This window comes from Nilaparvata lugens, chromosome 12 (genome assembly GCF_014356525.2).
Source record: "Nilaparvata lugens isolate BPH chromosome 12, ASM1435652v1, whole genome shotgun sequence".
In the NCBI taxonomy this organism is placed as follows: Eukaryota; Metazoa; Arthropoda; class Insecta; order Hemiptera; family Delphacidae; genus Nilaparvata; species Nilaparvata lugens.
Window position 1 is genome coordinate 31,071,518 of NC_052515.1, and position 20,726 is coordinate 31,092,243.

Below are 20,726 nucleotides of genomic sequence, written 5' to 3' on the forward strand. Positions count from 1 at the left end.
GATAAACTCATTTCTGATAACCTCAACTTCTCAACTATAGTTTATCAGAGATGACAATGGTGTAATAACCGAAACCGGTCTTTCTAAGTATCAATAAATCTGTGGTTTTTGACAATTTCTTAGTCTTTTTCATTTTATTAGGCAGGAATTAATATTTTTGAATAATTTCATAATGTATTTTCATAATTAAGATGAAATATTTTGTTAATTAATTATTGATTCTACATTGTTGAAAGACGACGGAGCAAATCAAGAAGGAGATAGCGCTATCTGCTTTGTTGAATGATAGACAAGGATAGCAATATCATTGCCAATCAAACACTGCCGTTGTAACGTGGATATCACTATATAGAGGATAGCTGATACCCGTATATCTGATACAATACAGAATCACTAAGTGCTGGTTGCACAACAGCCGGTTAAATTTCAACCGTGATTAATTCCACGAGAACCAATCAGAGAAGCCGTCTTTTCAAAAACGCATTCTCTGATTGGTTCTCTTGAAATTAATCACGGTTAAAATTTAACCGGCTGTTGTGCAACTGGGCCTAAGCCTTAAAACAATATCCAACTCAATTATCTGCAATAGACCAGGGCTTAGTTTCCCTTAGAAAAAGCCCAAGTCCCCCTTGAATAGCTCTGAAATTACGCTTGCAATTTCAACATCACTTGACAACACTAACTCATTCCCTCGAGGGGTGCCAACCCCCCTGGTTTCACCCCTTCAACTGTGGGGTACGAATCTACCCCCCTACGGTCACTCGAAATACCACCAAGTACCTCTTCTTCTTACCCTCTCAGTTACCCCTAGAGTATTCCATGTAATAACTTGTCCTGTATATATTTTCATGTTGAATATATTATATATACAGTCCACTATTTTGAGGTCCATGTTGCAATGGCGGTATTTGGTTATTAACGGAGGTGCTATCCTTGTCTATCATTCGATAAAGTAGATAGCACTATCCTTCCCTTCCTTCGCAACGTTGCCAGATCATTTACAACAGCGCTATACGTTCTAGCTCTGCAACGTGCACAATGCTACTAATTTAACCTAAAGGTGCGTACAGATATACGCGCCGCGAACATGAGCAATTCACTTTTAATCAGCTGACTATATCTCTATTTTTACAGAAACGATAAGATACAGGTATAAAAAGCTTGGCATCAGCCGATTAAAAGTGAATTGCTCATGTTCGCGGCGCGTAAATCTGTACGCACCTTAAGCTGTCGATCATCTATCTATCTTCTATCTATATATATAAAAGCGAAATGGCACTCACTCACTGACTGACTGACTCACTCACTCGCAGAACTAAAAATCTATTGGACCAAAAACGTTCAAATTTGGTAGGTATGTTCAGTTGGCCCTTTAGAGGCGCACTAAGAAATCTTTTGGCAATATTTTCACTCTAAGGGTGGTTTTTAAGGGTTCGAAGTTCGTCTTTTAGCTTGTATATTCTTCTTATTCTCTTAATTATAATTGAAAAATGTCCATACCATATGTTAATATAGGACTATAGCCTAATCTAGAGAGAGTACCTCTTCGAAACATTTGTTACCTGGTAACTACATTAATAATTTTGTCAGGTTGGCATTAAGTTGAGTTGACTTTGTTAGGTTGGGGAGAAATGCACTTATCGCGGGGAAAAATTGATTGGGCAATGCTACTTCAATCAGATCTATTCCTGGGAATATTAAATTACTAGCCGTCAGGCTCGCTTCGCTCGCCTTATCCGTTTAGCCAGACGTTTAGTCTGGACCTCCGACTGGATCGTCCTAACATATGATAAAAATGCTCGAATGAAAAATGCAGGCGAGCGAAGCGAGTCTGCTGATCTCATTCTTGGACGATCCAGTAGGGGGTCCAGGGGGCGGAGCCGCCTGGCTAGACGGATATGGCGAGCGAAGCGAGCCTGACGGCTAGTGATTGTATATACTCTAAGAATGTATATACTCTGCACGAATGTACATATAGGTATACTGTAGACAGAAGTTGAGACTATGGGACTGTAAGACAATATAGTTAAGACTATAGGGGGTTGAAGATTGAAACAGTGTAATAATATCGCCATAACTGGTGTCCCCTAGGGGTGCGGGAAGGGTTTTAATCTAGGGGGACTCTTCCCCACTATAGTACCCTACTGATAGGAGGGTTGTAATCTAGGGAGACCACCCCCCCTGGAGCTAGTAACCGACAATGTAAATAGAGAATGTCAGCGGTCCTAAGTAAATAGACAAGATGTCCCCTCCAGTGGGCTGTCATACAACAAACAGTTACAGTGAGGTCCACGTTATAATGGCAGTATTTGATTGACATTGGTATTGATGTCCTTGTCTAGCATTCGACAAAGCGGATACCGCTATCTCTTTCTCGCTTTGCTCTGTTGCATGATCGTAATTAATAATTATTCTACATTGATATAATGTAGAATAATTCATCTTAATTATGAAAATTCATTATGAAATTATTTCTAAGCAAGATGCGCCTTCACCAACTATGTAAGCAAAATGAGGAACGGTGGGAGAAGCCTCCACCAAATATGTAAGGAAGGAGAGAACTATGATAACAAAAGAGAACATAAATAATAGAACTTTATTTAATTGGTATCTTTCGGTTTACATGGTTGAAAATGAAAAATAATGATTGTTCTCTATTCCAAAAAGGTAAAATATAAATATATATACAAACACAATATTAAATTTAATGGGGAAAACAACTCCCTGCTGCTTAAGATGATTCAATCTTTGTGGTTATGAAAATTAAGAACAATGATCTTATCCAGTAGTCACCTACCTTTGAATATGGCTTCCCCCTTTAGCATCCACTGGTTTAATCGCGACTTTACAGTTAGTATTTTAAAAAAGCAAAAATCAACTGAACCAATGAATATAGGCTCAGAACCCGTCTCCCTTAATAATACAATTATTTTTAAACTGCCCGATCTGTGACAGAATAACTGTATTATAAAACGAAACGAAATCTAGCCTTTCTCACTGGATCAGCCGGACTTTACTCACAGTCCTAACGAACGAGCTCTGCATCAAAAGCTAAATTTTGGGTATTAATATAAACTCAGTCAATGCCAAACATGAAAGTCATTTCAAGTACATATTTTTATCTGTCGCACAAGCGGCACGTTTATTATTGGAAACAGAAAGAAGCTACGTTAATATTGACAACAAATAAAATAAACAATCTTTCTGTCGATGACAAAGATTGTTCAAAGACAAAAACACTGTTCATTGAACTTTTAATTAAAAAACTCTAAAATTCTGATCAATATGAGATAATATATGATTCATATATATGATTGTCCCATATGATGACCAGGTGACATATTGCAAAATATATACTCTAGACGAATAAATACGATTGATTATTCTAAACGAGGATAAACAGTTAGTATTACATCAATAAAGCTGTATCAGCTACCGTCTATAGAAGGCATTGACAAGACAGAGGATCAGCAACGTTGTTCTGCTATCGTTTTCCACTGCCATTATAACGTGGACCTCACTATAGTCTAGAGACTGCCGTGGTTAGAGTAGGTAGACCTATAGAGTGACTGGAGAGCTTTATGGAATAATATTATGGAGATTATGATATTACTATTATTATTGTGATGATGGAAAGAGCATGTTGAACGAATATCAGCTGATAGCCTTTGTTGTGCTCTTGTGCTAAAAGGACGTAACTCCAAAAAGCTCCTTGTGTATCTTTTCGGATGCAACACGTTGCTTTCGAGAAGATACAAAAGAGTATCTGTTGCTTATGGAAAGATACATTTTCTTAAATGCTCGATGTTCTTGTAGTCTATTGTGAGGTCAACGTTATAATGGCAGAGGAGAAAGATAGGAGAAAAACGTTGCCGATTCTCTGTCTTGTCAATGCCGTTTATAGACGGTAAGTGATACAGGTCTACTGATGTAATATTAACAGTTCATTCTCGTAAAAAAAAATTAAGCAAGAAATTATATTTTTCAATAATGAATTTTCATAATTAAGATTAAATACTTTGTTAGTTAATTACTTATTCTATATTGTTAAAAGACGATCTGGCAACAGAGCAAAGCGAGAAAGAGATAGCGCCATCCGCTTTGTTAAATGATAGACAAGGATAGCAATACCTTTGCTAATAAAACATTGTCATTATAACGTGGACCTCACTATAGTGTCCCTCCACAGAGCAAAGCGAGAAAGAGATAGCGCTATCCGCTTTTTTAAATGATAGAGAAGGATAGCAATACCTTTGCTAATCAAACACTGCCATTATAACGTGGACCTCAAATCTGACGTGGATAGGCAAAGCTACATGACCCGGACTGTAGGCTATCAAGGCTTTCTGTATTCAGTGTAAAAATTTATGATTCTTGAAACAAAGCAGTGAGACTTTGTATTGGCGTATTGTCATTCGAATAATGTATTCTTCATTAATCTTTAGATTGTTTGACACAGTTTTCCCTCGAACTAATTCAACTGTTTCTATGTTTCTGAAAGTATATCAAGTCATCCTGTATCCAGCATACATAATTTTCATTCTTGAATCAAAGCAGTATTTTGTGTGTTGACAATTATTGTTATTTGAATCATGTATTCGGCATGTATCTTTAGATTGTTTGACACATTTTTTACCTCATATTAATTCAAATTTTTTGTGTGATTTTTCAGGAGCAAAGCCACAAGTCCTACCGTCCGCTGTGTGTGTTGACATTCCGCTGGAATTATATGCTACACCAGCTTGAGCCAATGGGATATCACCTTGTCAACATGCTCCTACATGCTCTTGTTTGCCTCATCTACTTCAGGTAATTGATAAATAAATCATTATTAATTTTAAATTCTTTATTCTTGATTGATTCATACAACAAGTACATCATCAAAATGATAGGAAGAGAAAATTTAAGGTAACCTTCTGCTATTCCTCACCCAAATTTAGATAAGGTTACACGACATAGTCCAAAATGCATGAATAATGAATAACTATAGGTGCGTACAGATATACACTTTTTATCAGCTGATGCCAAGCTTTTTATATCTATATCTTACCGTTTCTGTAAAAATACAGATATAATCAGCTGATGCCAAGCTTTTTATATCTATATCTTACCGTTTCTGTAAAAATACAGATATAATCAGCTGATGCCAAGCTTTTTATATCTATATCTTACCGTTTCTGTAAAAATACAGATATAATCAGCTGATTAAGAGTGAATTGCTCATGTTCGCGGCGCGTATATCTGTACGCACCTTATAGTATAATAAAAGGAAGAATCGGCTTATACACGTAGGGGATAGGAAATTCACGAATGAAGCATCATCAACTCTGAACTACTCAACTGATTAACATGGAATTTTGCATATAGATTCTTGATCAACCGAGGATGGTTATAGGCCTATTTTAAATTCATCAAAATTCCAGTGGGTCAGGTTTTCGGTTTGTCAAGTTCTTAATTGGACAATTGCGGGGCATAGGTTACCTACTAGTCTATAAAGTACATGGAATGCATGATATCAATGATTTCAGTAGGTAAAGTTTCAGTTTGTCAAGTTTTCAGATCCTTGCGGATCACGGGTTAGTCAGGAATAAAAGGGTTACATTCATTATATTACTGTAAATTTCTATGTTTCGATGATAAGATACAGAATTTCCTGTTATTGTACTGTTCTTTGGATGAATAAAATATTCAATAAATATTGAAATCTGAGCATTGCGTCAGCTGAAGTGTTTGAAATTTTGATCCTTGAGGTGTCCTTAAGCGCGCCTCTCCACTAGGAAATACTGAAATAAAGTGCATCTAACGGGTGATTCTCATAGAACATGATCTCATGAACTTATGTCATTGTGCGAAATATCAATGTGAGGACAATGTTGTTGGTGATGATGGTTGAAGCTGAAAATTAGGAGTTTTTCACAATACAAGGAGCATTGTTGTCAGGTGTACCTGGAAATCTATATGATATAAAGCGCTCTACCTGATCTCAGATTGTAGAGCACAAAAATACGCCCAGAGGGATTTTGAATTATACATCTAAATGTTAACAATCTGAAGATATTGTTGATCAAAAACTGAAATTCATCAAAATTGATTTTTCCTTCAAATTTCACTCATTTTTGAAAAATCATAACTCAGTACTCATTGGAGATAGAGAGTTCCGAATTATCTCATTTTATTCAGAATTTCATATTCTAGAAAAAAGGCGAGAGCAAATTTTTCTGTCCGATTACGAGATTTGGCAGAAATATCTGAAAACTGGAGAATGAGGCGAAAATACGAGGTTTTTGTAAAACATTCTTCTACAAATATGCCTCTATTCAGTTGAGGAATTCTTAGTGTAGCCTTAATACAATATTTGTTAAGTAGCACGCCTTCAATACTTACCTATAATTAAAAGTGTTTTATGACTTTACACATATTGATTGGTGTAAATGTTTGTTTGACGATTGTTTTAACATGTGAAAGTGTTTCTGACAATAAAAGGGATTTGATTTGAATGAGAGAAAGAGAAGAATAGAGATTGATTAGAGTGAGAAGAGCTGAAAGTGAAAAGAATAGAGAGTGAAAAAAGCATTGGAAAATAGGAAGGAAGGAAACATCATATTGGAACCCACAACGGAATGAGAGTCCGAATTATTAATATGCCGTCCATAACTGGCTCATAAAAAATACATCCATCATGACCACATATGGGGGGTGACACTCCTCTCTCCCTCTCCCACGTCATTTCAACCCCCTCGAGGGGCAAAAATTCATCAGAACTCTGTCACAAATTCAAATTGAGTCATCCCTCGCAATTATCTAATTTCACTCGTCGAGTTTTACGAGAAATTATTGATAAGCAGGACAGATAAAGTGGTGATTCTCCACACAAACTGAGTTGTCAGATAGTGAGGTCCACGATAATGGTAGTATTTGATTGACATTAGTGTTGCTATCCTTGTCTATCAGTCGACAAAGCAGATGGCGATATCCTTTTCTAGCTCCGTAACGTTGCCTGATCGTGTTCCAACAATGTATAGTGAGGTTCACGTTATAATAACCACTTATTTAAATACCACTGATTTTCTCTCAATCTCTCTTACTTATTATTCATCATTTAAGAAATACCGCCTACTTTGGTAAGTAACTTCTTTCGCCTCTTCTCTCATCCTTCTTCCTCTCTTCTTCTTCTTCACCTTCTTCTTCTTCACCTTCTTCTTCTTCACCTTCTTCTTATTTACCACCACATCCTCTCATTCCATTCTACCTGCAACTATTTCTCCTTCTATATACTGGATCTCTATCTCTATTCACAACACACTATAGTGAGGTGCACGTTATAATCGCAGTATTTGATTGACATTGGTGTTGCTATCCTTGTCTATCATTCGACAAAGCAGGTAGCGCTGTCCTTTTCTAGCTCCGTAACGTTGCCTGATCGTGTTTCAACAATGTGTAGTGAGGTTCACGTTATAATAACCACTAATTTTAAACCTTTCTGATTTTCTCTCAATCTCTCTTACTTATTATTCACCTTTCTTCACCATTCTTCAATCATATTCTCATTCAAGTCTTTTGTCCACTTCTCGTTCTTCCTACTCTTTTCCTTCTTCTTCTTCTTCCTTTTATTCTCCATTCCCTTTTCTATTTGGCCATACATTGTTGACTCAATCCGTGCGTGTGTGAGTTTGCTTTTGAAAAATTGAAAACGTTTGTTTTGGAGACTAAGGGAAGGCTCTGATGAAATTTTCATTTTCGGAACTCTGATGGTTCCCTTTGTTTCTTGCGCTCTTTCTCTTCCTCTCTTTCTGGTCTCTCTCTCTCTCTCTCACTCTCTCTCAGTCCTAGCGTCCCATCTACCCATGGTGCTAGAGTGGTAGAACCCCTCTGAAAATCCGGGTTCCTTTATATTCATAATCCTCTATATTCTACATCCTTACCCCTCACCTAGCCTTAACAATTATCCTCCCTCTTGTAACTTTCATATTTTCCACTTCCCTGTAAATTCTCCAGATCATAACCCATCATTTTCATTTTCAGCATGAATTTTCACCAATATGTTTTATTATGTACTATTATTGTAATTGATTTTTTATCATAGAAGTGTTATTATTACCAGTGTTTGCCATAGGTAAACACTTGTCAGACCTGGCAAAGTAAGTTGTATTGAATAACTATCAAATATCTCTCTCTCACTTTTTATCTCTCTCTCTCTCTCTTTTGGTAGAGAGTTAGTGGGGAGGATATTTTTAATATTCTTTCCGAAGAATAGACATTGATATGTCCAAAGCTCCGCCAATTTATGTAGATGCATAACAATTTAATTATCTATAGTTATTATATTACAAATTGCTTTTTCATATCATATACAGTTCAATAATTATTTTCTTAGTCTATATCATGTAAATTCATCTATAATTTTGCTGTATTGTAGCTATTGTATATAAATGTATAAGCCAGTATATAGTGTAATCTACATAAATAAAGTACTCAATCAATCAATACTCTGGTAGAGAGTTAGTGGGGAGGATATATTTAATATTCTTTCCGAAGAATGGACATTGATATGTCCAAAGCTCCGCCAATTTATGTAGATGCATAACAATTTAATTATCTATATATATTATATTACAAATTGCTTTTCATATCATATACAGTTCAATAATTATTTTCTTAGTCTATATCATGTAAATTCATCTATAATTTTGCTGTATTGTAAGCTATTGTATATAAGTGTATAAGACAGTATATATTGTAATCTACATAAATAAAGTACTCAATCAATCAATCAATCAATCTCTCTCCTACTCAATCTAACCTTCTCGTTTCTCACTGACGTAATACCTTTCAAGTCGTCTTCACTCTTACTATTGAAGGTGGTGAAAGAAGAGAATTGACAACCATGGCTTTCTCCTATCATTTCCACTGACGTCATATCTACTATAGAAGGCAGTGAGACAAGAGAATTGGCAACCATGCCTTCCTATCATTTCCACCGACGTCATAACATAACGCAAATCTCACTAGATTTGCAAGATGTGTGTTGTAGATGGTATGTGTTCTCTATTTGCGTGAGGAGGGTTGAAGTTACCCCAGAGAAGGTTTCAGGTAGAAATTTGCCCCAAAAAGGATTCCGGAATGGGGGCTTGAGTGTGGGGAAGGGTCGGTCCAAATTTCACCTTCTTCCTCTTCTTCTTTTTCTACTGTCTTCTTCCTTCTCCTTCTACTGCTTTCTTCTTCTTCTTCTTCTTCTTCTTCTTCTTCTTCTTCTTCTTTTCCTGTCTTCTTTTTCTCCTTCTCCTGTCTTGTTCTCCTCCTATCTTCTTTTTCTTCTTCTTCTTTGGGCTGGGTTAAGTCCCAGGTGAGCTCCAGGTCCGGCAGACACAAAGGAATGACGTCACTGCATTTATTATGTCTCCTCATGTGATGCAGTTGAAAGCTGCCTGCCACCCTAAAGCTAGTAGTCCGTCTTTGAGATGCTTACCTCCACTACAGTGATACAGCGAGAGAATCACTATAAACTGTCACAAATCCTTATTCAAATAACACTAGAGATTCCCATAGAACCAGTGGTGACAGAAGTGTATCTCGCACGGTCGGATCTATCTCTTTTATCTCATGCACTTTTTGGAAAAGTAATTTGAAATTCTCTGTTGCATTGTTTGGGATGACCTCCTGCTCTTGTCTGATGTTTTTTGAATGTGTGATAAGTTGATGGAGTTTTGATAGACGTTGATTAATTGATGAGTTTTTGAAGTTTGAATTGATGCTTTGAAGTTTTTGAAAGGAGCAATTTTTTACTTGAGACCTGTACAATCAGTGATTTCAGAAATCACTTGTAAACCTGTTAGTAATTTTTACTTTCCTTGTCCTATTACCATAGGTAAGGAAAGTATTGCTTTCCAAAAAAAATTAAGGTACCCTGATTTCAAGTTTTCTATACGTTTCAAGGTCCCCTGAGTTCAAAAAAGTGGTTTTTGGGTATTGGTCTGTATGTGTGTGTGTGTGTGTGTGTGTGTGTGTGTGTGTGTGTGTGTGTGTATGTATGAGTGTATGTGCGTCTGTGTACACGATATCTCATCTTCCAATGAACGGAATGACTTGAAATTTGGAACTTAAGGTCCTTACAATATAAGGATCCGACACGAACATTTTCGATCAAATGCAATTCAAGATGGCGGCTAAAATGGCGAATATGTTGTAAAAAACAGGGTTTTTCGCGATTTTATCGAAAACGGCTCCATCAACTCTATCAACTGCCACAAGTCTCATATCTGTAAAAACTCCAGGAGCACTGCACCATCTATGCAAAGTTTGGTTTTAGATTCCCAATTATCAGGCTTCAGATACAATTGAAACGAAAAAATCAAGTGGAGTAGATTGAGCATGAAAATCTCTACAATTAATGTACAGTAACATTTTCACCCAAAATTGAAAATAAGCTTTAAATTCGAGAAAATGTGATTATTCAATGGCAAATTATTGTTGATTCTATTAAATCATTCACTATGAAGAGATAGCAGACCTCATGTGTGTCTCCAGCGTTATTGCCCTGTCACCAGCTTGCTCAAATCTTTGAATAGTAGACTTGTGATGCGCGGGAACACTAGCGTCAGGTGATCAATTTTCATAACGGCAAGGAAAGTTGTGTGTGCGCCACACCAGATTTTTGTCATAGTCATTCAATTTCAGCTGTTTTACATCCATGAAATCAAGCCGGTAAACAGCTGATTGTAGAACAAATAAACATATGATTCTCATTACAGCATACTATACTGTAATAAAATCATATGTTTTCTTTACAGTCGAGTATGTTTCCTAGTTCAGAGTTTAGAACAGCAAAACTGCCGCCTTTTAGCGCTCCAGGTGGATGTTTTGTCAACTACAATCAAGACTCCTGATTCGAAACTTGTAAACTAGGTTATGTTTATAGAATGCATGTAGTAATGTCAGCACAAGCAGTTAATGTTTTCTGTTTCTCAATTATTCTTTTCTAGATTATTATGATAAAAAATAGTGTAAGTTACCTGGACGTGAATGTCTTTTGCAGTGCTTGAATGAAACTCTAGTCTCGGCTGACGCCTCGACTAGAAACATCATTCTCGCCTGCAAAACGGCTCTTCCCGTCCTTGTGACTTAAGATACTATAACGCCGATTTATGTAGTTACTTTCTTACTATAATACAATAATAATGATAATATCGAGTGACCTGGATTGCTCAGGTCAGGTGTCAGAGTTTTCAGGTCGCAACTGATCACTTTCAGAACCTCTGACGTGTCCTAACAACAGCTTTTTAGGCAGCCGGGACCTACGATGTAATGTGTCCTTCCGAAACATTATATTATTTCATCGATATTTATTGCATTCAATCTTTATTGTGGTTGAATTTTTCATAGTTTGTGAAATTTGTTGAATTATTAGCAATACTGTCATTTAATATGTATCAGTCTATAAGCAGGTATATATATTGTAACATACATGAACAAAGAACTCCAATATAATCTCTTATTTATCTTCATCTTACAATTCATATTCTTTCCTTTCTGCTTGCATGTTGGGTGTATTCTCTTCACGATCACTCTCTCATTCTCTCTATTTTCTATTCTCTCTCGCTCACTCACTCTTACTAGCTTTCTCTCTCAATCTCATCTCTCACTCCATATTCTCTCCTTTCATCCATGTTGGATATAGTCTCCTCACAAACTCTATCTTCAAAATCTTTCCTCCCCTTCATTCGTTCTCTCTCTCCTCTCTCTCTCTCTACCTCTTTCAACCTCTCTCAACCTTCATCTTCTACTCTATACTCTCTCTCTTTCCCGGTCGTGTGTTTATGGGATATTATTTTATATCTTTCTTAGAGAATCGACAATTATTTATTGAAACACCGCCGATTTATGAAGTTACATTACAATTTTCTATTATCGTTATTCTAAATGCTTTTAATCTTTATTCTCATTGATCAATTTTTTATACTTTGTAAAATTCGTTGAATAATTAGCATAAATAAGAAATCTAATATAATATAATCTTTTCTACCCTTCATCCAATCTTTTTCTCTCCCAACCTTTATTTTTCATTGTTTCTCAAACTAAGCCCTTCTCTATCACTATCTCTCTCACTCTCTCTCTTACTCTCTCACACTCTCAATCTATCTCTCTCCATCACTTTCTCTATCTATCTCTGTCTCTTATGATCTCTGTCTGATTAAAACTTTTACAATATTTCCATTAATAAATAAATCCTTAGTTTAAATTACGAAATTAACGTTTTGGTAGAGAGTTAGTGGGGAGGATATTTTTAATATTCTTTTCGAAGAATGGACATTGATATGTCCAAAGCTCCGCCAATTTATGTAGATGCATAACAATATGATCATTATCTATAGTTATTATATTACAAATTGCTTTTTCATATCATATACAGTTCAAAAATTATTTTCTTAGTCTATATTATGTAAATTCATCATAATTTTGATGTATTGTAAGCTATTGTATATAAGTGTATAAGCCAGTATATATTGTAATCTACATAAATAAAGTACTCAATCAATCAATCACTTTCTCTATCTATCTCAATCTCACCATCAACTTCCACTCCATGCCTTTCTCTTATCTACTCTTCATTTTATATCTTTCTCTCTCAACATCTATTATTCTCTCTCTCTCTCAATCCAAGCATTTCATTTATCTCTCTCTCTTTCATTCTCTTTCACTCCCTCTCTCTCACTCGTAAGCTGTCCTCCGTTATTTGCGTAGCCCTTGAGACAGTGTTGGTAGAGTGCACTTGGAGCAAAGTGTATAATTGAAGTTTGCCCAATGCTTGAATCACATTAACAGTGATGCTCTGTGTGTGACGTCACATATCTACACTGAATTTCACTCCAACCTGTCAGCATTTGTCCAATGGAAGGCATTGATGTTATCCGTAAGGAGAGCTGACAGTGTCTCTCTCTATAGTGAGGTCCACGTTATAATGGCAGTGTTTGGTTGACATTCGTATTGCTATCCTTGTCTATCATTCGACAAAGCGGATTGCGCTATCTCTTCCTCGCTTTGCTCTGTTGCCGGATCGTCTTTTAACATTGTAGAATCAATAATTAATAAACAAAATATTACATCTTAGTTATTGAAATTCATTATGAAATTTTTGAAAAATATAATTTCCTGCTTTATATAGTATATTTCGCACCTAGAGCAGAAAATGAGATTTTTCCGGCTCGAAATCGGTTTTCAAGTCCGAGGCCGTAGGCCGAGGACTAGAAAAGATTGAGAGAGCTGGAATAGTATATTTCGCACCTAGAGCAGAAAATGAGATTTTTCCGGCTCGAAATCGGTTTTCAAGTCCGAGGCCGTGGGCCGAGGGCTAGAAAAGATTGAGAGCCGGAAAAACATTTTTGCCCGTGGTACAAACGATATTTTTCCCCACACTACAGGTATTTCTGATAAAATAAATAAGAATACAAAATAAAGAATACTCGTTAAGTTATCGTACCTATCTCTTGATTTTAGTGGTAAAGATTTGCAGTCAGGATTTCAGATTCTTTTGAAATTTCACTTGGAATATCACGGGCGTCGTCATCTTCAAGCATTTTTATTTTTGAAAATTCGGAATGCGCTAATCAACAAATAAATAATTGAATAAAAATGGTTGCGAAGCGATATATATATATATATATATATAATATATATATATATATATCATATCATATATATGAGAATAGTGTTTACTAAGCACTTCTGAAAGCAGAAGTGGAAGGTGATAGCTCTAGCAAATCTGAGGTAATCTGAATATCAGGTAATGTCCAAGTATTTTTATTTTTTATTCTGATTTGTCTAAATAACCTAAAAGATGATGTTCATTATGTGGGAGATTGAGTTTATACTTTTTTATTCTTTCAAATGACAATAAATGATATATATAAATATTTTAATTATTGAATAATGAACACAAATAATAAAAAGTTTTTTGATCAGCTGTTCTAGCACACTTGAAATTTAGCTGGAAAGGGTAGTGTTTCCGGCCTTAGCCGGAAAGAAACCTGTTCTGACGTCAGACAAGAGTCGTCTGCAAACAATGTCTTTCAGATCTACGTAGGGACTGGAAAACAGCTGCTTTCTGTGCAGTTTGGCGAAAATATTATATCAATGTGTATCAGCTACCGTCTATATTAGGCATTGACAAGACAAAGGATCGGCAACGTTGTTCACCTATCTTCCTCCACTGCCATTATAACGTGGACCTCACCATATAGTATCTCCTCAATACAAACCCCTATTTACATACCCCAGTACATACTGTACTATGTGCCGTTGTACAAATAACATGTATTCCACCATACATACACCCTTTAAACCCTTCATAAGTACAGAATATATCCTCTTTTTACCGTAAACCTTCAACCCTTTTCAAAGGGTTTACGGCACATAGAAAGTACTTGGCCCTTTCTTCAGGGGTGGTATTATATTGAAGTGATACTTGCGACTTTATAGAGGTTGACATCTTTCCGATAATTGGATGGAGAATTTAATATGGTAAGCTTTTTGTGTATGTTCTAGATGGGATATATTGGGGTGGTTTTTCCATTAAGGATATTGAAAGTGATAGATTAGTTTGATATAGGGTTTCATCGAAAAGGTACATCATAATGTATGATGGATTGGCTTGTTTTATTAAGCTTGTAAGAAAGTTTAAGATTGATTATTTATTAGGGTATTGCGTGCACTTTTTAGGCTGAAGAAATTGTTAAAAATTATTGTAAAAAATTAGGGGTAGTTTATCATGTCCACGTTATAATGGCAGTGAAGAAAGATAGGAGGTCAACATTGCCTATCCTCTGTCTTGTCAATGCCTTCTATGGACGGTAGCTGATACAGGTTTATTGATGTAATATTAACTGTTCATTCTCATTTAAAATAATCAATTATATTTTATTCGTAATAAATACATCTTTTTCAACGGTTGAATGATAAATTCGTATAATCGAGATTGAATATATTGTTGATCTACATATATAAAAGCGAAATGGCACTCACTCACTGACTGACTGACTGACTGACTGACTGACTCACTCACTCGCATAACTAAACTACCGGACCAAAAACGTTCAAATTTGGCAGGTAGTGCAGTTGGCCTTTTAGAGGCGCACTAAGAAATCTTTTGGCAATATTTAACTCTAAGGGTTGTTTTTAAGGGTTTGAAGTTCGTCTCTTAGCATGAATATTCTTCTCTCCCAATCTCTTAATTATATTGAAATTTCCATATCAATAGTTACTATAGAACTATAATCTAGATAGAGTACCTCTTCGAAACAGTTGTTAACTGGAAACTAAATTAATATTTTGTCAGGTTGGCATTAAGTTGAGTTGACTTTGTTAGGTTGGCACTAAGTTGAAGATTTAAATGCATTTATCGCGGAAAAATTGATTGGGCACTGCTACTTACTCCTGGAATATTATATTACTAGCAGTCAGACTCGCTTCGCTCGCCATATCCGTTTAGCCAGCCGTTTAGTCTGGACCCCCGACTGGATTGTCCTAACATAGATAAAATGCCCAATTATGAAAAATGATCTCATTCTTGACGATCCAGTCGGGGGTCCAGGGCGGAGCCCCCTGGCTAGACGGATTGGCGAGCGAAGCGAGCCTGACGGCTAGTTATCATATTATTACATTGTTGAATACGATCTGGCAGCGTTGCGGAGCCAGAAAAGGATAGCGCTATCTGCTTTGTCGAATGATAGACAAGGATAGCAACACCAATGAAATAATCAAATACCGCCATTATAACGTGGACCTCACATAGTTTCGATTTATGTTGCCAAATCTAATTAACATGTGCTATCCTCTACTGCTATAAGTTGAAGCAGATAGCGCTATCTTTTTCCAACATCACACCGTTGTCTAATTGTTTGTGAGCTATGAAAGAAATTATGGACTACCAGAATACTCAATCTTAAATATACAATATTCAGGTCCGGTTGCACAACAGCCGGTTAAATTTTAACTGGGAATTATTCCACGAGAACCAATCAGAGAAGGCGTTTTTGAAAAGACAGCTTCTCTGATTGGTTGCAATTTGATTGGAATATTGTTGTAACCCATGAGAGAAGGGTTTTTGAAAAGACGGCTACTCTGATTGGTTCTCATGGAACTAATCACGGTTAAAATCAAATCAATCATTTATTTGCCATACAATAATACAATCATATTCAAAACATAATAAAAGAAAAGAAAAAGAAAATACATCATTTTATTAATCAAACTATAAACTAATTAATAAAATTAAGCATAAATAATACCAAAATCATAATTAGATACTTCTCATGGTAATCCGGCATCACCAGCAAAGGAATCAAGCCTTGCCCCTGGTGAGAGTTGCAATCAGCTAGTTACATTGTTTGTTTCCTAGTTTTTATACAATAATAGAGAAAATCATAATCCACGCTTTACAATATGTTTTAAAATTCAACTGGCTTTTGTGCAACCGGCACTCAGTATTTGAAATGTTTCTATAATTATGCGGGTTACTTTATTTACAAGACACCTCACTCTTTCTCTTTTTCTCTCATGTATCAATCAATATAACTATCTCTCTCTAACATGATCACTAAATAGAAGGTTCTCAGCTCTAATTCAATATACTCGGATCACCTATCAAATGCCTCCCTCTCCTCCCAGCCCTACATCACACATAATCCAATCTACCTTCGGCCTAAAATGCATTTTACTCTCCCCCCCCCCACCAATTAGAGGGTCTCAAGCCCTCTACATCACTCAAGCTAGACTATAATTATATCTCTATAGCTCTATAGGTATATGGAAGGGCTTGGCTAGGCTAAAATGCCGATAGGGAATATGTGATCTAGTTAGCAATAAGTCGATTCTTAGTTATAGCGAGGTACAAGTTATAATGGCAGTGGCGAAAGATTGGAGAGCAGCGATACCGATTCTCTGCCTTGTCACTGCCTTCTATTTAATAGAGGATGTGATTGACTTGGTCATGACTTAATTTTACTCAGTAAATATACAGTAGTAAGGTTTACTGAGGTGTATAGTAAGGTGACCTGCGGAACGATTCCCTGCCTTGTCACTGCCTCTATTTAATAGAGTATGTGATTAAGTGGGTCATAACTTAATTCTTACTCAGTAAATATAGTGAGGGTCTCTGAGGTGTATAATGATGTGACCTCTTCTTAATTTATTTACTCTACTTGTTTTTTTTTCCTTTCTCTTTTTCTTCTCTTTATTTGCACTCATTTGTCTCTTCATATTTTTCTCTCTCTTCTCCACCTTCAAACTCAACCTGTATACCCTGTTCCTCTAGATCAGTGGTCGCCAAACAGTCGATCGCGAGCTACCGGTAGCTCGTGGGGTAGTTTTTGGTAGCTCACAGAAATGCTTGGGTGTCAACCATGCATTGAGAACCATGACTACAAAATTTCGCATTTCTCAAAGATATGAAGTTGATGATTTAAATTGCAGCTTCAAGGGAAAGATAAGGACTTCGGTGGAATGATTTGAACTGTAAAATCGTTTTTCCTACAGTTACGTTTGAAAGTGGCCATTGCTGCACTGATTACAGAACGCAAAGAATCACTTTTCCGCTCTAGTGCGGGAAAATTTTTTTCCGCACTCCAGATTTGCAACATGGCAATGCAAAATAGTTAGTAGGTTATATCACAGATAAAATAAGTCCTATAAGTCACTTTGCGCACTAGTTGCACAATTAACTATTTCCTACAGTTACGTTGAAAAGTGGCCATTGCTGCACTGATTACAGAACGCAAAGAATCACTTTTCCGCTCTAGTGCGGGAAAAATTTTTCTGCACTCCAGATTTGCAACATGGCAACGCCAAAATACTTAGTAGGTTATATGGAGCACCAGTGCAGCCAACTCAAAATTAAGTTGGTAACTGTGGTATAGTGTGGTGGTGCACGTTATAAGAATCTTGATGGGTGGACTGTGGTGGATGACAGCAGTTGATAGCACACAGCCATTCAAACACCATACCACATTCTATTTTATTTATAAATAATAAAATTACACAGAATAATACATTTGATGCATTTCAGGCAATTTGACCCATAATTAACCCACTTTCATATTCAATGGTAACTGTAGGAAAAACTTAATGTTAAACGTGCGCAAAGTTCCTCTGCTGCACTCAACAAACCATTCCGCCCGCGCCTACGGCTCGGGCGTAAACGTTTCTTTCGGTGCCGCAAACTGTCACTTTGCGCACTAGTTGCACAAATAACTATTCCAAGGAGCTTGAGATGTGGAACACTTTTCCAGTCTGAAGAAAATCAATGACGAGAAAAATCCTTCACAGCACCTCAGCATAACCAAGAATACGTTACAGTTCAGAGTTGAGACAACAGTTTGATCAACGATTTCAAGATTTCAAAAGCATATCGAATATGGTACAATTCGTCAAATCTCCTTTTGTAGAGATCGATGCAGAATTATTGCACCTTGTGTTGTAGAAACTTTTGGTGGAGATCAGGCTTCAGTTGAAATGGAATTTGTGGATTTTTAAAATGATCTTGTCTCTCAGATCACTTTCTACAACTGGAAATATTTGGCCTCAAATCCCCAAAAAAAAAAATATCCAATTATTATTCAAGTTGCATTGAGGTTGAAAGCTATGCTCAGCTCTACCTACTTGTGTGAATCATCTTTTCAAGTATAAAATTCCTAAAAAATCCATATAGGAACATTTTTTTGGACACCTGCCTCAGAATGGCGGCTACAACGTTCACTCCAAACATCAAGAAAATACTTGATCGCCAAAAAGAGTTCCTCTCGCTCTATTGAATGTACATTTCGAACTTTTGTTATAATTTTTGCTATGAGATAAGTAGATTTCAACACTAAAATGTATCTTTATAGGGAATGAAAGATACTTTGTTTATTCTAATATTCGTTGGTAGCTCACTAGAAGATTTATAAATACTATTCTAGCTCACAGACTCATCAGTTTGGCGACCACTGCTCTAGATGATCCTTGAAAATATTTTATCTACTTTGTTCTCCTCTTCTTCATTTATCCACTCCACGTGTCTTCTCTTTCTTTTCCTTTATTCACACTCGTTTGTTTCTCCATCTTCTTTTTGGTAGAGAGTTAGTGGGGAGGATATTTTTAATATTCTTTCCGAAGAATGGACATTGATATGTCCAAAGCTCCGCCAATTTATTATATGATACATATAAATTATCTATAGTTATTATATTACAAATTACTTTTCATATCATATACAGTTCAATAATTATTTTCTTAGTCTATATTATGTAAATTCATCTATAATTTTGCTGTATTGTAAGCTATTGTATATAAGTGTATAAGCCAGTATATATTGTAATCTACATAAAGTACTCAATCAATCAATCAATCATCTTCTTCTCTTTCTTCTCCACCTTCAAATCTAACCATTCATTCCTGTTTCTCTAGATGCTTCATAGACTATTCTATCTACTTTGTCCGCTCTTTGTTATTCATCCAATTTACTTGTCTATTCTTCTTAGTCTTCTTTTCTTCTTCTGCTTCTTCTTCTCCTCCTGTCTTCTTCTTCTTCTTCTTCTTCTTCTTCTTCTTCTTCTTCTTCTTCTTCTCTTCTTCTCTTCTTCTTCTTCTTCTTCTCTCTCTTTGCACTCGTTTGTCATAGCAGAGCATATTTTCGTGAGAGCTTAATCCTTTCTCACTCATCCTGTGCCTCATGCCATCCTGCTAAGGCCTACTGCTTCGTGCTTTACTGCCGTGAAAGTCAAGTCCCCCTGGGGCTTAGCGCGTGCAAGTCTACCAACTTCATACTTCATCTCACAAACTTACTTGTGTCTTCTCTCTCACTCTCTCCCTATCGTTTCCTCTCACCAACTCTCTCTCCCTCTAGTTTCCTTATCCCTTCCACCAGGGCTCTTCTATTTTCTCTCTAACATCTTGCACAATGTTACTTGTGTCTAATCTCTCTCTCTCTTTTCTCTCTCTACTCTTAGGGTTGTGTGGCAGAGAGGACCAGGAGTCCTAACTCTGCCCCCATAAAATCAATCAATCAATCTCTATCTCTCTTTCTCACTCTCTTCCTCTCACACTCTCTCACTCACTACATCTCTTTTGGTAGAGAGTTAGTGGGAAGGATATTTATGATATTCTTTCCGCAGAATGGCATTGATATGTCCAAAGCTCCGCCAATTTATGTAGATGCATAACAATATTATCTATAGCTATTACCAATTGCTTTTTTCATATCATATGCAGTTCAAAATTCATTTTCTTAGTCTATATTATGTAAATTCATCTATAATTTTGCTGTGTTGTAAGCTATTGTATATAAGTGTATAAGCCAGTATATATTGTAATCTACATAAATAAAGTACTCAAACAATCATCTCTCACACTCTCACTCTCTCTCTCTCTCTCTCTCTCTCTCTCTCTCTCTCTCTCTCTCTCTCTCGTTCGTGTGTTGATGGGAAGGATATTATTTTATATCCTTTTCAGAGAATCGACAATTATTTACAGATTGAAATTACTGAGATATTGAAATTATTCAAATGGATTCTCGTCTAATAATAATGATTAATAACGACAATTATTTGTTGAAACACCGCCGATTTATGAAGTTACATCACAATATTATATTATCGTTATTCGAATTGGATTCAATCTTTATTATTTTGTTTTATTATGTGTAAAATTCGTTTAATAATTAGCAATACCGTCATTTAATGTAAATTGCTGTATATTGT

General features: G+C 36.1%; 1 protein-coding gene across 1 annotated transcript in view; it reads left to right on the top strand.

Moving 5' to 3' along the window:
- Positions 1-20,726, top strand: part of LOC111045165 (protein O-mannosyl-transferase Tmtc3) — a gene marked incomplete in the record, with an annotated part of 116,389 nt that overhangs the window by 16,577 nt on the left and 79,086 nt on the right. Inside the window, 1 exon segment of the mRNA XM_039439334.1 lies at positions 4,673-4,809. Coding sequence (XP_039295268.1) covers positions 4,673-4,809 — 137 coding nt within the window.